Below are 16,705 nucleotides of genomic sequence, written 5' to 3' on the forward strand. Positions count from 1 at the left end.
AGACTCAAAGAATGAGATGATCTCCAAGTCTGGGTTGAAATAAAGCAAGATGGCCTCAAGTGTCCTGAAATAATCAGTCTAGTTGGAAATTACTTATTTGTTTTTCCCTCCAAATATTATTTTCCTAATTGTAAAAGTATTACATGAATACTATTACAACATCAAATAATACAAAGAGCCATAAAAAAAGAAGGCAAATATGATTCACAATTCTATTACCCAGAGAAAACAACTGTATATGTCCTCCAGAGAATGACGGGTACCTAGGTAGATAGATATGGATATAGATATATAGTGTTTTATATATATATACAATATACATAATATACATACATATGTATACACACACACACCTTTTTCAGAAAGGGATCATACTATGCATGATGTTTCATAATCTCATTTTTTTAATTAAATTTATCATGGATATCTTCCTATGTCAATAAACACATAATAACTTTTAATGACTACATAGTATTCTGTTGCATGTATATATCATAGTAATTAACAAAATTCCTATGGCTGGGTATTTGAGCAATTTTAATTTTCTATTATTGTAACTGATGCAGCAATAAATATTTCTTTAGATACATATTGATATATTTGTCCATTTATTTTCTTAAGGGCAATTCCTAGAAGTGGAAATCATTGGGTCAAAGTGTATATATATGTAATTTTGAAATATATTGCTAGTGTGACCTCTAGAAAGTTTCTACCAATTTACACTCCCAACAACAGTATATAAGAATTCACATTTCTCTACATTCCTTCCACATAACAACGGTTATGTCATCTACTTAGTCAACAAAATAAAGCTGGATAAAATCTTGAGATAACTTTGGTTCCCCACAACTTCTGCAATAGCGCTGCTACCACAGATGACCCCCTTTGTTTACAGAAACAGACCTTACCTTAGGGGGATCTAACAGAACCACATACAGAAGAAATAAAAAAGAATCAAGATCTTGCTTTTTGAGTTGCAAAATAGACTCTTGAAACTCATAGTAAGGCCGTCATTCTGAATTTCAACAATCTGGAATTTTACTAATTGGGTTTTTTCAGGAGGAAGGAAAATGTTTCTTCGAGTCTCAAAAAACTAATCCTTAAAAGAATTTGGGCATAAAATGTTGCCATAAGCAACTAACTGCAAAGAAATGACCTCTTTTCTAGGGCATTCAGCCTAAAGGAGAGGGGCTTTGATGAGAGATTTAGATATTGGTGAGTCACTAAAAGAAGCCTAGGTGCTAACTCATATCTTGAACTTGCAGTGGATGGAGTAACCATGTGTAATGGAATCCTCAGACGAATTTTTGGAACTCCAAGTATGGAATAGTTGCCACTGAAGTACAGTGACATGGAGGGTGGTAGAGTAAAGAGATTTCAGAAACAGAGGTAATCATATACAAGCACAAGTCTTCGTGGACACAGAAAAGTAAAGGAAGAGCAGCCAAACTTCCAGTTTCCCCAGGAGAGCATGGACATCAGCCAAGAGACACAGTCAGTACCCAAAGAGACCAGAGACCAGATAGGGACACAGAAATGGTAAGTGCTAGATGCCAGTAGGCTTGATGCTGAGGATCAGTGGCAATTGTGCATCCTAGACTTGAACAAAATTTACCCCAGAGTGCCTACTTTAATTGTTCTGTCCTCAGGCAGAAAAGGGGATCAGGCAGAAAAGGGGATATAGAAAATTTAAAGAGTTTCTGTTCTTGTACATCTGAGAGTATTCTGGGCTGTGAAGTCAGACAAGCTAGACATGACAGAACCTCCTACTTCTCTTTACATCAAATCAAATTTTAAGTCCTATTCATTCTACCTCCAAAATAGCTGTCATTTTCACACCACTTTTCCTTCCTCATTCTTACAACCTCGCTGCCCTTAGTTCAATCCTCATTATCTCTAAGCTTGAGTTTTCCAACCACCTCCTAAAGCATCTCTCCATACTATTCATTTTTCCATCAATCATACTCAATCTATCCTGTCGCTAGAGTGTTATTTCTAAAATGCAAAGTTCGGTTTGTCACTCTTCTACTTAGAAGCCACCCACATCCACTCAATACCTTCAGGATAAAGTATAATCACTTTGCTTGCCAATCAATCTATCACAGTCCATCTCTGAAAAATTGTTTCCACCCTTCGCTCTGTGGTACACTCTAGCTACAACTTAGACTATTGTTCCTGGAATATAACATGATTTCTTTCATGTTTCTATGTCTTTGTGTGTGTTAGTCCACCAACCTGCAATATCATTATCCATTGTAACCAATAGAGGAAGAGGATCCATAAAAGTTGTAATAGAGGTCAACATGTTGTTTTCAATAACTTAGGAAGGTTAATGAAAAATGTAGATTTCTCTATGATAAAATGCATAGGATCCCTAATTTTTTCAAGTTTTCTATTATTTCTGGCTACTATAACATCAACGTGGTATAAAAACTGCTATATCATGCTGGTTAGAACCTATGACTAGAGACTGCATATGATATGTCTTTGCCAAATAAAAATTGGGAAATCTAATTGTTAATGATATAATTTTATTATTATTTATATAATTTTAATGATAGACTCCTTAGAGTCTATGAGGGAAATAGTAATAAAAATAGTCCTTGTTGGTGTAAAGACTGGGAACAAGGACCGAAGGAAAAAGGGAAGTGAAGAGAGAGCAGGGAAGGTAAGAAGGATGTTCTCCGATGACCGTAAAGCTCTAAATTCTTACCTCATTTCATTCCTCAAACAAAATAATCCATAGGGTAGGTATTTGTATATTTTACCATTTTACAAATGAAGAAACTAAGCAAAGAGAGGTTGAATGATATACCAAAGTCACTCAGCCAGTCTTGAGCATGAAGTCGACATTCTAACTCGGCTCCAGTTAACAGAAAGTCCATACTCTTCCTCTTACATCTGTTGTCTCTCCTGGAAGTTTATTCTGCCCTAGTTGCTCATCTGGTGTCTGATCTCAAGTGAAGCAGCAAGGTACCTTGATAACTACATTTTTTTATATTAAGTATTTAAAGGGAGTAGGAATACCTCCTAGGTACGTTTAGGGAAACACACGACAAGTAATTTGGTGCACAGGTTCTGGGGCCGCACTGCCTATATTCTAATCCCAGCTGAACCACTGACTAGTTGTGAAACTTTGGGGGAGTTATTTACTCTTTCTGTGTCTCAACTTCCTAATCTGAAAAACAAGGATAATGATAATACCTACTATTGGGTTGCTTTGAGAATAAAATGAGCTAATACCTGTTTTCTGCTTACAGTCATCAATGTTCCAGGCATGGTCTCAAAGTATTTAGCAATAGGTTCATTAGGCTCATTAAAATCTAGATTTGCTCACATCTATTTTCTTTCAGTAAGAGTTAAATTTCCCAAAAAACAATCATTTTAAAATTTAATTATTAATTATCAAACAAGTTATTAATATTTCTTCAATAGACTCTATGGACTCTATCATCAAAATTATATAAATAACAATAAAATTATATCAGTAACAATTAATGAGATTTCCCAACTTTTATTTGGCAAAGACATATGCAGTCTCCAGACATAGCTTCTAACTAGCATAATATAGCAGTTTTCTCCAGTGGGTAAAGGCAGTGTAGAAGAAGTTAGAAGATTTGATCTACAAGTATCAATTAGTGGTGCTTACAGTTAAGATTTCCTTTTTTTCCAAGATTTAAGAACAAAGTTTAATGATGGAGACAATTAAGAAAATCCACAGTGCATGACTATTCATGCTGAAAGAAGGTTAGACCCCCATCTAGAGTGAAACAAGCAGCAAGCTGTTTGCCTTTGAGTCAACAATCTGCTTTGCCAGATCCAAAATAGGTTGAACTTAGAGAAGCTACTATTACAAGCATCAGCTAATAAAAATTGTTATAAGAGAGCATTTTTTAAAGTTCTAGGAAAATAATTATACAGATTTGTAACATGTTTTTCAAATGAAGTAACAAAAAGGGGATAAATTGTCAGATTTTAAGAAATATTATTTCTCAAAATTTAATGTTTGACCACTCTTAGCTCCAATTTCTCTACTTATATATTTTCTGGTACTATATAGTGTTTATACAAATTTCACAATATTCTGTTTCTTATAAGCATTTTATATCTGGGTTCTCCAGCAACTATGTCAACATATCCACTTTCTTTAATGCTGAAAGATTCTATTCCAACTTTACACACCATCTCCTACAGCTGTTTTCCAAGCTTATCTGGCCGTACGCTTCATCCAGGTGCCTATTAAAATACAAATTTCTATGTTCCATCTTAATTCTTAATATTTTTAATTTTTAGGCCAGAAGGAAGCTAGAGAATCTGTATTTTAACAAGTGCCCTTGGTAACACCGATCACTCATTATCATGTAAGAGTTAAAAGTTATTCAACAATGCATAATTTTAAATCCTAATAATGAAAATTATTTGGAATACTTTTCTAAAAACACTTGGGAAATGCTGGAAGCCTGAAGACAATAATTTGCCACTGATGTCAAACTTATTTGACATCTTAGTTTGTCACCAAAATGAATAGGGCTTTAGGAAGCATGCAGAAGGAGCTCTACACTAAATTAAGACAGTAGGAAACTATAGGGTGTCTTTCCACTTTCTCAACTATCTGATCCTCCTTTTTCCCTCTTTCTCTTCTTTCCTCTCTTCCTTTCCTCCTACCTTTTTAACACTTACCTGAGTTCTTCTCTGACTTCCACTGCCGTGTTCCCTGCTATAATGAACACATCATTCATGTCATCAGTCAGCATGTTGCAGGCATAGCCAATGTTGATGGCAGTTTCTGATACAAAATAAAGCCCGCTTCAGTGAGAACATTACTTGAGAACATAAGTACATTTTCCATAGACATTTTGAGGCCATTGCTATATTTCCTTATAACTTACAGGCTTCCTTAATGTCAGAGAGAGCATGATGGGTGATAAAATGCAAGAGGCCCAAAGGAAAATTCAAAAACGTGGCTCCTATGATCCAATTCACCAATGGCTAAGTTCATGGAGAGGTAGCAACATCTATGAATCCTAAGCCTTCTCATCCAGTTTTTACCAGAAGTCCCAAATACTGCCTTTGAAGAGCTAAAATACTAGACTTAGCTATTATTTCATTTTGATATGGTAGGTGAATTGAAAAACAACTCACAAAATGTTCAGTGAAAAGCAAAAATTCTCTTATAAAATTTTTTATAGTTCTCCCACATACAACATTGCCATTTTCCCATTAAGTGAATTGACTACTGCTATGAGATAACTGGAAAATTACATGGTGTTGGGCATTCTTTCCTCTAGTTTTATAGAAATGAAGCCTAGGATAGTCAGGCTACCCTTCCATCTTTAAGAGTCATGTGATTCTAATTCTATTGAATTCTTAGACTCTAGCTAATTCTATAGCATCGTTAGATTTCTCCTAAGTCAAGGAAGGCAATTGATAAAATCTTAGCATATCCTCTGCATAAATGACAGAAATTATAGCTAAATAATGGTAAACCTGTCAACATTCATAAATAGTTGAATAGTTGTACCCACTGATCAACATCAAACTCTAGGAAGTCTCTAGTAACACACTGCAGTGCTCAACTCTATTGTTTATTTTTTGGAATCAGTGATTTGACTGAACATATAAAGAACTGATTTATCATATCTGCAAATCTTCCAACGTTCTAAAATTGTCAAACAGGTAGATAGAATCTAAAAAACATGTGTGTGCCAGTTAACTGAATATTTCTGATTTACTGATGGCCAAGCATAAAGTCACTTTTGTTTTAAGCATTACTGCCAGCAGTATATCCAAAATATATTGATCTCCTTTTCTTTCATAGGAAATGGAGTATTCTGAACATAATGACTCTCTCTCTCTCTCTGAAGACTTGGCATTTTGTCATGCCTGAAAGTGAATCAGCTTTCTTGGTACCACTATATAGACAGACCTGGAATGCAACCAAGTTGCAGTAGCACAGCTGCTGTGGTTGTTAAAATACCAAAATATTTCCACACAGGTTGATAAACAGTTGCTTCCCTGAGCCTCTTCAAAGCCTGCCTACCACCCTAACCCCTCCTTTAAATTCCCCAAAGCCTCCTACCATCAAGAAACTAAAGGAGTATTTCTAAGGTCTCCAGTGTCCTGCTTCATTGCTTTGCCAGTCTCTGTCCTTGAAAGCAGTGCTCATATAAACCAATAATTAAACATTTTTAATTCCATTTTTGTCTAGAGATGTAACTATTATATTAAGAAGCAATTGAGTTGAAACTCAACAGACCCCAGAGTACACTATGAAAGGTATTTTGTTTGTTTGTTTGTTTGTTTTTGTTGTTGTTGTTTTTAAATAGTAAATTCTTGTTGTATTTCAACTCTTTCCCATATGAAGGACTGGCCAAATAGCTAACAAATTAAACATTTTGATTAATTAAAGCTTTACCATATAAATCATCACCCTCTTTTCAAAACATTGGTATCCATTTTCAAATTACCTTGTTTGTCTCCTGTTAGGACCCAGATCTTAATATTGGCTAGTGACAAACTTGTAATTGTTTCAATGACACCTTCTTGTAACTTATCTTCTACAGCAGTGGCACCTAGAAGCTTCATTGAAAAATAGAGAATACCTTATGTTAATGCATGCAAACAACATTCATAACATCTATGGCTTTCGATCACAGAGTTTAGAAGTCAAGAAATGTGAACTGGAAACAGAAATTATGATGCACTGATATAGCAAGTATCCTATCATGTGCAGAAGTGGGTTGACAAGGGCCCAAGAGGAGTTTCTCAAATCAGGCCAACTGATATGCACATTAATTAATGGCAGAGAGCCTGGAAGTTAGCACAATCAATCAGAAGCCATTTGAGCTTATAAGGGCTTAAGAACTCACAAGTTGCTTTTCCACTTATAACAATATGAAAGGGTCCAAAAGAGAGCCCTCATCTCACGGTCAGGTTCACAAAAACGTGGAGCTATTCTCCTAATTAACAAATCAGCAGATGCCTTATACTAAAAAGTGAAGGTTCTTCTGCACTATAACATCCAAAGGTGAACAAGGCATGCTCCCAGTACCTCTCCATAGCTGAGAATCCTGGCCACTGGAGCTTCAGAGAAGAGTGGTTTCTAGAATACATCACACTCTGGGCAGCATAGATATCATCAGAATCTCATAGGTCTAAGATGGTTTAGAACTACAGCTCCACTCTTCATGGCAAGTTTCCCTGCTCTGAAAAGGTGGCTCATAAAGCAGGGAGGGGAAAAAAACAATATCAAGGACATAGCCAGAAGGTGAAAAGAATAGGGAGTCTGCTATCTTTTATTCTTGGGGGACTTCCAATTGCATAAGCTACCATTAATAGAAATAATTTTCTAGGTTCTCTAGGGCCACTCATGGCAAACTTAAAGTCAGCATATAATGCATGATTCAGTGTTTAAAACAGTAATATCTGCTGTGTGCAAGATGATTTTGTCAATGGATTAGTCCTATGCTAGATCTCTAAACACATACTATCCCCTCCGTAAACACAAACCATCATGCTTCTAAACTCATACCATCAAATCTCTTTCAATTTCTTCATACAGTCCAGCTATACGTTCATCCCTCTCATCTGTGGCAGCATTTGCATCTTCAAGCATCTTATGCCATTCTTTAAAGTACTTGTCATCCAGATCTCTGTATGCGATGGCCAAGGTTCGAAGGCCTTCCCCTGCAAATTCCTGCCAGAGCAGACATTGACTTAGGAACCATCCCAAAACAATAATCACAGCAAGAACAACAATGATAATGGGTATGAAGTTTTGCACTCAAACTCATTTTGTCCCAAGAGCATTACGTGGCCACCCTTCAACTTTCTAATCCCCTTGGAAATGAAAGATAATGTTTGTGTTTTGTATTATATTTCTACGGGGTTAAAAGATTTAGAGGAGCTAGCCTTCCATCTAAAAGACAGCTGAAATGCCTGCTGAAGTATCCTAGTTGAGAGATGATCAGTGGTGTCCATGACTTGAGATAGTCAATTAAAACAACATATGTTGGGTTTGGACCTCTCCTCTGCCTGAAGGAAGCCTTCCGAGTAACAAGAGAGACATAGCCTGTTTCATGGCCCGTGGCCCTGGGCTTTTCTAGTGGAAAAGAATGACCCTCAAAGGAGTCACAGGGGGCTCTCTAAAGGGATTGTAGCATAGTATCTCACCGAAGTCTTGTCACATTCCCCCTGGTAATACAGCTATGTCTAAAATTAACTCAGTCCTTCTTTTGTTTATGCTTGAAAATTTTCATAATAAAAAGTTAAAAGTCAATAATAGATGAATAAATGATGTTAGTCAGGTAACAGAAGTTTAAGCATATAAATTAAGGGTATAATAATAACCTCTAGGGAAAAGGGGAGAGAAAGACCGAAAGTTAACCAGTAAGGTTAGTTAAAAAAATTATTTTTTATAAACTGTTTCTATGGAGTTAGTATTTAATAAGAGGTCAAATTAATGGGATAATTATGCTTTTCCTTCAGTGCCTCAATAAACTGATAATTTTAAATGCTACCTATGGTACTTTACCCTTCTAATAGGAAAAAAATAAAAAATAAAAATAGGAGACTGGTAGTGGCTAAGTGTCTCACACAGTCGCAATAGCTAGAAACACATGTTGATTGCTTTGTGGAAATGCTAAAAACCTTCCACTTCGCCTAGGCCTCCTCTGGCCATTTTATGGGCCTCTACACTACAAGCATTTTTGTAGCCATTTCTACTCCTTTAGGCATTGCCATTGAGCATATATCCTCTGTGTGTTTCGGCTTATGAAACAGGCATAGGTTTGTGTTAAACTGTGACACATTCTAATTAGGTTAATTAAAAGAAAAGTCAGTGCATACTGCAATAATGTGGTTCAGCCTAGAGAGGCCATGAGAAAAATTGTCCAAATTTATCTTGTAGGCAGTTGGTAGCACTTTGGATATTGAATCACATTTTATAAGCTTCGCCTTCCAAGACCACCACTGGGTCCCCCACTGATCTGAAAATCAAGTCACTTTGTGGTAATGATCTTTTATCCTCTTAATTCATACAAAAACTTCTTTGCCTTTAACTTGCAACCCCGCTGGGCATCACAGTGCTTTTTTCTCTGTTCTGCACAACAGTGAATCAATTCTAAAACAACATTACAAAAGAGGACAGATGATTTAAGTTATTTAATTAGCACACAAAACACTACATGAGAATTTGAGCAAGGTCGTTTCCTATCATAATTCAAAATCAATAATTAAATATAAATTTAAAACCTCAGAATTTGAAAGCTGAAATGTATAAAGTTAAGGAAGCAAAGAGCAAGTCAAATTGATACTACCTGATAAATTTTCTTTTGCAAAGAAATGTAAAAAGATGAAATTAGGCTTTCTATACTTTAGTATGAAAGAAAAATGTATGAAAATCCAAGGCCTTGGTGTTTGAGCAATGGCAAAAATCAGATACTTATGATTCCAATGTTGTTCTCATAAAAAAAAATTTTAAAGACCATGCCGGCCTTCTGGAAGAGATTAAAAGAAAATCAAGAATGCTCTATTGGAAAGACAAAAACAGCTATGTTTGTACCCAATGTTACTAAACCATCATTCTTTAAACTTAAAGTCAGGCAGAGTTTTTTTTTTTTTTTTTTTTTTAATTTTATTTGTTCGTTGGTTTTTTAAAGATTCAGGGAATGTTTTGTATTAAATATAGGGCTTAACAAAGAACATGAATCCTCAATAATTTTTTAAAGGAGAGAAACCAATAAGAAAATGAGAGTTTGGGCCAGTTGCCCTTAAAGTTCACATTGGGTTAAACAGAACATCAAATGAATTATCAGAGAGATATTTGAATCTCAGGTTTAAACCAGGTAATGCTAATATTAATTCCTAGACTCTTACTCCTTTGAAAAAGAAGTATTTGCCAAAGATCACTGCTGTTCCCTTCAGAGAGCTTTTGGAAAGAAATTATGCATAGTCTCCGAATGTGCGCATTTGGTAACTTCAACCTAAGGAACATTAAGTGGCTCATCATGGCTTACGACCTGAATAAAAGGACCCTTGGAGGAGAAAATCAGCTACAGAGATTATTTTCTCCTCACCATGTAAAGACGACTCTAAGCTATTCAGTGGGGGGTGATCATAAGAGATTCTATTGGTTCCAAACACATTGGAACCCAGGTGAGTTCTAACTCCTCTTCCCTAAACCGGTCCAGTCTCCCAAGGGGAGCAGCCCCAAACTGCAGGGGAGTTAGAGAAGGTTTCCCTAGGTGTCCTGAGGCATCCCCAGCTAGAGGTCAGGAGCCCACACTCATAGGCTACTTTTCAGCTGCTGTGTGTTAATCTACCTGTGGTAAGACCAACCAGCCTATCAGCAGGGTAGGAGGTGGGCCCATGTGCCAGTTTCCAGACATTTGCCAGCACAGTTTCCTGTGGAACCACTTTCCACATCTTTTCTTTGAGAAGTCAGATCATTTAGCTGATATTTTTTAAATAAGATCTAACCATAGAAAGTGGCCAAAGGGCCATTGTGCTAACCATAAGACAGAGACACTTACACTGATATGATCTGATGTGAAAGTCAGAAGGTCTTCATTGGATGGATGAAGTTTTTCAAACAGAATAGTGTCTGCTCCTTTGGAATAAAGCTTTATCTGTCCTTCTGGGTTTCTAACTGAAAAGAAAAAAGTTTGGAAAGTAGGTGATAGTCAGTAAAATCTGTCAAAACTAGGCCCTCCCAGGGCTCCAGCCAGGAAATTTGGAAATGGGCATAATGTTTTAGCCAGTAGGAAAACCGTCAGTGCCTTTGGTTAGAAGGTCACTTGGCTTTATTCCTTTATTAACTTAGAAATATTTTATCTACTAGAATTCTTTATTTCCCAAACTCAGAGACAAGTGGTTTTATTCTAATGCATATGACCTTCCTATTTTCTTTGCTCACTGTTTCTGAAGGGTTGATACATTTAAATTAAGGCCATACTGAGCAGAATTGAGACCTTTGTTTGCCTGTCTCCTGGTGTGAAATTCAAGATCTACTGTAGGAATCAACTATCAGTGTTATGCCAAACAGTCTCCATATGGAATTCTAGCCATTGAAAGCATGGTTTATGCATTAGTTCTCAGCCCTTGCTACCATATTTCTTTATCCCCTTTACTCCTTGGAAAAGTCCTTTCATTCTTGGTGGTTCACCCTTGGGTCACAAGCCTGGCTATAAGCATGCCTCACACAGGGCTTTCAAAACTAAAATTTCTACCTCATTCCTATTGAAAGCCTAGACTAGTAGGGCAGTGTTTTTAACCTGCTTCTCAGGTTTAGAAATGACAGCCTTGACTAGGCCCCCCTCAACTCCAATCCTCAAGCCTTCCCCTGGCTGCCCCACATATTGCTGTCAGACAAATCTTTCTTTAAACCATAGTATACCTGGCCTACCTTTACAGTCTTGATTTTACAGCTTGGCACATACTAGTTATTTAATTATTTGTTGAATGAGTAAATAAATGAAGGAATGACATGGCAATATATTTCTTTCCAGGAACTGCTTACAATTTAAGACAACTGCTTAGGTCACAACTTCACGGTCCAAACACTCTGACTCTCACAAGCTTCATCAAGTCATAGATTATTACATGTTTTCCACTCAATTATCCCTTTTCTATAAAAACACAATGTCTCAAATAGATAAATATAAATATTGACCGCTATTAATTTAATAGGATACAAAATTTAGAGCTTGATTGAAAGAATATAAATAACAGTACAATAAATTACTTTTTCATCTAAAATTTAATGACCCTTAGTCAACACAATCTATTCTAGTTTCCCCTTGGCTTGAATAAATCAAATACACCCTGGAAACCTTTCGGTACTGAGACTTGTCTAGGGTTCATCAACTCTTCTAAGTCTCTTGGTCAGCATTCCTAGTTGCTAGGACTCATGCCATTTTTCTTGTATTCTGGCTCTAATTGCCTATATTGAGGGAAAAGAGAGGAAAAAGATGTAATTTATCTAATTATTCAAATATATATATATATTTCAAATATATATATATAGTCTACATTTGCCAGCATGACTTCTCTATGACTGTTTCTTATAGTCCAGGCTAGGGCATCAGTTCTCAAACACTTTGGTCTCAAGATCCCTTTATATTCTTAAAATTTCATAAGGACTCCAAAGACCTTTTTTAATGTGAGTAATATCTATCAATATTTACCAAATTAGAAATTAAAACAGAAATTTTATTACATCAAGTCTTATGATACTAATTATAATATTACTATAACAATAATAATAATCCTATTATATATTACTATAAATAACATTTTTTTAAAAAACTATCTTTTCAAAAAAAAATTTAGTTCGGAGGATGACATTGTTTTCCATAATTATAGATCTCTTTAATGTCTGGATTAATAGAAGACAGTTGGATTTTCATATCTGATTCTGCATCCAATCAGTTATATCACACATCATGTGGCTTTTGTAAAACTCCATAGTTACTCATGAGAAAAAATGAAAAATACAAAAGACATTAGTATTATTATGAAAACTTGTTTGTCCCTGTGAACCCTTTGAAAAACTCTGAAGTTTTCCTAGAGTTTCCTGGACCACACATTGAAAACCACTTGTCTAGAGAAATCACAAACTGACTGTGATTTGTGCACATCCCTTATCATCTCTTTATCTCAGTTTCTACGTGTGAAAAGGAGATAGTTTAAAATTTTAACTTGAAAGGTCCTTTCCAGCTCTACAATTTTCTGATTCAATAAAACTTTTTATTTCTGATGCTTCCTGTTAACCTAGCATTAGCCCCTTTAACTTTGAGTTTGTGTAAATCCAATTTCATGAAATCCTGCTTAATTTTACTCACTAAATATTTATTTTAGCAGCTCAGCAAGGCTTCATTCAAAGCTTCTATCATTTCTGCTAGGAAATATAAAGGCTAATAAAATCTTGGTCATTTCAGAAGTTAGCCTTTCAAAAATAAATTTAAAAGAACACAAAATAACATGAGGGCAGAGCCTGGACAAAGGTCATGGATTTCTAGTTAGAGAATATTTCCCATCGCTTGTCCTTTAAATATTGGTGTTCTTTAGAGAATTACTCCAGGACCTACTTCTCCCACCCTTCACACTGTCCTTGAGCAGTCACATTCTTTTCTAAGGCTTTAGATTCCATCAATAGGATGATGGCTCCCCAGTGTATATTTCCTGCCCAAATCCATCTCCAACACTCCTTTCTGACCTGTACATCTAACTACCAACTGGACAGCTCCTTTTGGATGTGCCTAGGCACTCCAAATTCAAACTCAAATATCATCATGTCTCTATCTCAGTTTCTACATGTGAAAAGAAGATGTTTAAACAACTTCTAAGTTCCTTTTCAGCTCTACAATTTTCTGATTCAATGAATATTTTCCATCTCTGATGCCTTCTCTTAATCCAGTATAAGTCCCTTTAATAGAAACATTATCTTCCTCTAGTAACTAGCTATTGCCCCCATGTCTCCAGTCTCAATATCCAGCTTTACCATTCACTCGGTCTCCCAAATCAGATATCTGATCGACATTCAAAGTTCTTCCCCCTTCACTATCCCTACATCAATAGAAACAATGAATTTCTCTCTACCACCTTCTCTCTTGCCTCAATTATCACATTAATCTAAATGATTTTATTCATTCCAGTCCTGCTGCCTTCTAGACTCTTCTTTAATCCAGCCAGAATCATCTTCACACCACTCTTAGAATCCTACAATAGCTTCCCTCTAAAATTGGGTTTGGACCTTACATTGGATTTGCACCCCTTAACATAGCATAAACAGATATCATCAAGATCTGCCCCTCTCCTGCCCACTTCCTACCCTGCGTCATCACCTTGTCTGCGATGCAACCACACAGAACATCTTTCAATTCCACAGTCTTTTTTAGTTTCAAATCCCTGGAACATGGTAGGCACTTAATAAACACTTGTTTAATTGAGTGTAATTATAATTATGCAAAATTCATAAAAAGCAGAAGCTATGCCTTTGTGGTATAAAGAAAAGAAAAAGATTATAAATGATTTCCAGGTTTATGCTGTTAAAGTCAATAAATAGTAACACTGTGGAAGATGATGAAAAATTCTATTTTGTTGTATCTCAGTTGGGTGGCCGTTGATATATTTACACAAAAAATTGCCTGTCATATGGCAGTGTGATTTGTACTTTGATAATCTTTAAAAAGTTTAAAGTTGAAGAATCCTTATTTAAAGATCTTGTAAGGGTTTTTCAAGGAGCTATTATAATTAATTCTTCTTTAATGATATCTGAAACTTGCATCTATTAATAACTATCTTTGAATCGTTATTTACACAATTAGTAGAATTGGTCCTTCAAAACTATAAGTTGAGATTTATATGTTTTTTTTTTAAATATAGTAGATCCTATACCTTCTGACGTAATCCTTTATGGAAATCTTTTTTTATTTAGAGACCTCTGAATTAAATCAGGGCTCTTGCCTCAAAATGCAAGTATTACTGGTATTGAAACTATAAGTTTAGGATTCAATGAATGATAGCCAAAAAGTGTAGGAAAGGAGGAGAAGAGGAAGAAGGAGAAGAAGAGGGGTAGGAGGAGGAGGGGGAGGAGGGAAAGGGGAAAAAAGAGGAGGGGGAGAAGGAGGAGGAGGAAGAGGAAAGAAGCAGCAGCAGCAGCAACATATGTCTGAGTCTTCACATCAGGGTATTGCCCCCACATACCAAGCATGTGACAATCATGAGACTAGCATTGTGTTTTGCCTTGTTATCAGACATTTTTATCCTCATGCAGTCCTTTCAAATTCCTCCAGACTAAAAACAAAACAGAATTAAAATAAAGCTCGCAAGCCTTCATGCATTTTGTGGTAGAATATTACCTTTCTTCATATGGGATTCATTAAGGCAAACATCTGATGTTTGTGATTAGGCTGTGATTTATCCACAGCCTATAATGGTGACTGTTGCTGAGAAAAAGCCAAGCATTTCCCTGTGTAGCCATCTTAGATTTTTGTCAATTCCCTCAGAGCCAATTCTGGGCCAACTCAACATCAATAACATCTCCCCTGAAGCTGTAAATAGAAGATAGCTCTTGCTGATACATTAGGTCAACACTTAGAGTAGCATATGAGCTCATCAGCAACACTGATGATGACTTTCTATAGCCTAATGTCAAAAAAATAAAAATAAACATCTCAGATGATGTTCGATTTTTACCTGCTGAGAGTAATCAACCAAGGCTAGTTTCCATTAGTTAAAGACCAAAAACCCTACAATTATATATACACATGTTTTCCACAGTAAAAATTGATTTAATATGATGAATATTCATAAGTTACAAAGTATTAGGTTAAATTTTAACAAACATTTATAGAAAATCTATTGTGTGCCAAGCTCTGTGGTTGGCCCTGGGCAGTTTAAGAAGATTAAGGCATAGCACCTGCCTTTAGGTAGCATACACTCTAACAACTGAGAACATCATGGGTATCATGGGACTGGTATCACACTCAGGTTTTGAACTAGGGACTCTGGGGAACAAAGGAGGATGCAGTTACTTGGACAGTAGAAAAAGAATTGAGAAAACAGGTGACAGTTGAATTGGATATTACCAAGCGAGTATGAATTTTCCAAGAAAAGAAGTGGAGAAAAGGAGAGTTCTAGATAGGAGAAATAGTACATGCAAAGAGTGTGAAAATGCACAATGCATGCTGGGAATGGCAAGGTGTGTGAGGTTGGAGCACACAGTTTGGGGAAGTGGAAGGAGAGTAGATTGAGATCAGATGCAAATGGTCCTGAATGTCATGCTAAGGACTTTATTTTTTAAGTTCTAGGAAGCCACCAATGTTTTTTAAGTAGATGATGGCAAAATCAGCCTAGTGTTTTAGAAAGAATACCCTGGTGTCAGCAGAGAGGATTATTTTAAGGGAGAAGAGTTTTGAAGATATTGCAATAACAGAAGCAAGCAATGATGAGAGCCTTAAAGAAAGCTGTGGTACAGGGAATTAAGAGAAAAAGACAGAAGTCTTTTACAATAAAATGGGTTTTCAAGGCTACTTTTAGAAAGGTTATTCCGATGCTTTCAGAAGAAAAGCCTTAGAAACAGGGTGACTCCTGAGGATTCTATAGATAAGGCAGGAGATACTGAGGCCTAGTAAAGAGAGTTGCAGTAAAGGAGATAAATTTGATCAGTGCTTCAGACAGCTCTGGGTAACATAATGAACAGTATTTGATGATCCGTTAGTCCAGGGAAATGATCTCAAACGGTGGTCACCTGACCAGCAGCACCAGCATCAGCTGATTAGACATATAAATTTTTAGGTCCTGCCTCAAACCTACTGAATCAGAAACTTTAGGACTGAGGCCCAGCAATCTATGTTATAACAAGCCCTTCTGGTATTTCTGATAGGAGCTAAAGTTTGAGAACCACTAGCTTAGGAGATGGAGTGTCAAAAGCAAGTGAGCTACAATAGAGGTTGAAGCTGGATTTTGGAGAAAGATAAACCTGAATTCAAATATTTTGCTCTGTGTCTTACCAGCTGTGTGACAAGTCATGTAACAGCTGTGTGACAATCTTTAGCAAGTTATTTAAAATCTTTGAATTTCAAGAATTTAATAAAATAATTCATTGTAAAGTGTTCAGTTCACTGACAAGTATACAGTAAAAAGTGATTGTTAACCATTTTAATAAGGGCTGTAGAAAGAGCAATCGCTGTGAAAGAAAGTC

The 16,705-nt window shown here is 36.1% G+C and overlaps 1 protein-coding gene across 1 annotated transcript in view; it reads right to left on the minus strand.

The window, feature by feature from the left end:
- ATP8B4 (ATPase phospholipid transporting 8B4 (putative)) overlaps positions 1–16,705 on the minus strand; it is a 203,625-nt gene that overhangs the window by 40,229 nt on the left and 146,691 nt on the right. Inside the window, exons 17-20 of the mRNA XM_011355090.2 lie at positions 10,533–10,648; positions 7,532–7,696; positions 6,468–6,579; positions 4,681–4,786 (exon numbers count right to left, since the gene is read on the minus strand). Coding sequence (XP_011353392.1) covers positions 4,681–4,786; positions 6,468–6,579; positions 7,532–7,696; positions 10,533–10,648 — 499 coding nt within the window. The remainder of the gene's footprint in view (positions 1–4,680; positions 4,787–6,467; positions 6,580–7,531; positions 7,697–10,532; positions 10,649–16,705) is intronic.

The sequence above is a fragment of the Pteropus vampyrus genome, unplaced genomic scaffold, assembly GCF_000151845.1.
Source record: "Pteropus vampyrus isolate Shadow unplaced genomic scaffold, Pvam_2.0 Scaffold19, whole genome shotgun sequence".
NCBI classification, from domain to species: domain Eukaryota; kingdom Metazoa; phylum Chordata; class Mammalia; order Chiroptera; family Pteropodidae; genus Pteropus; species Pteropus vampyrus.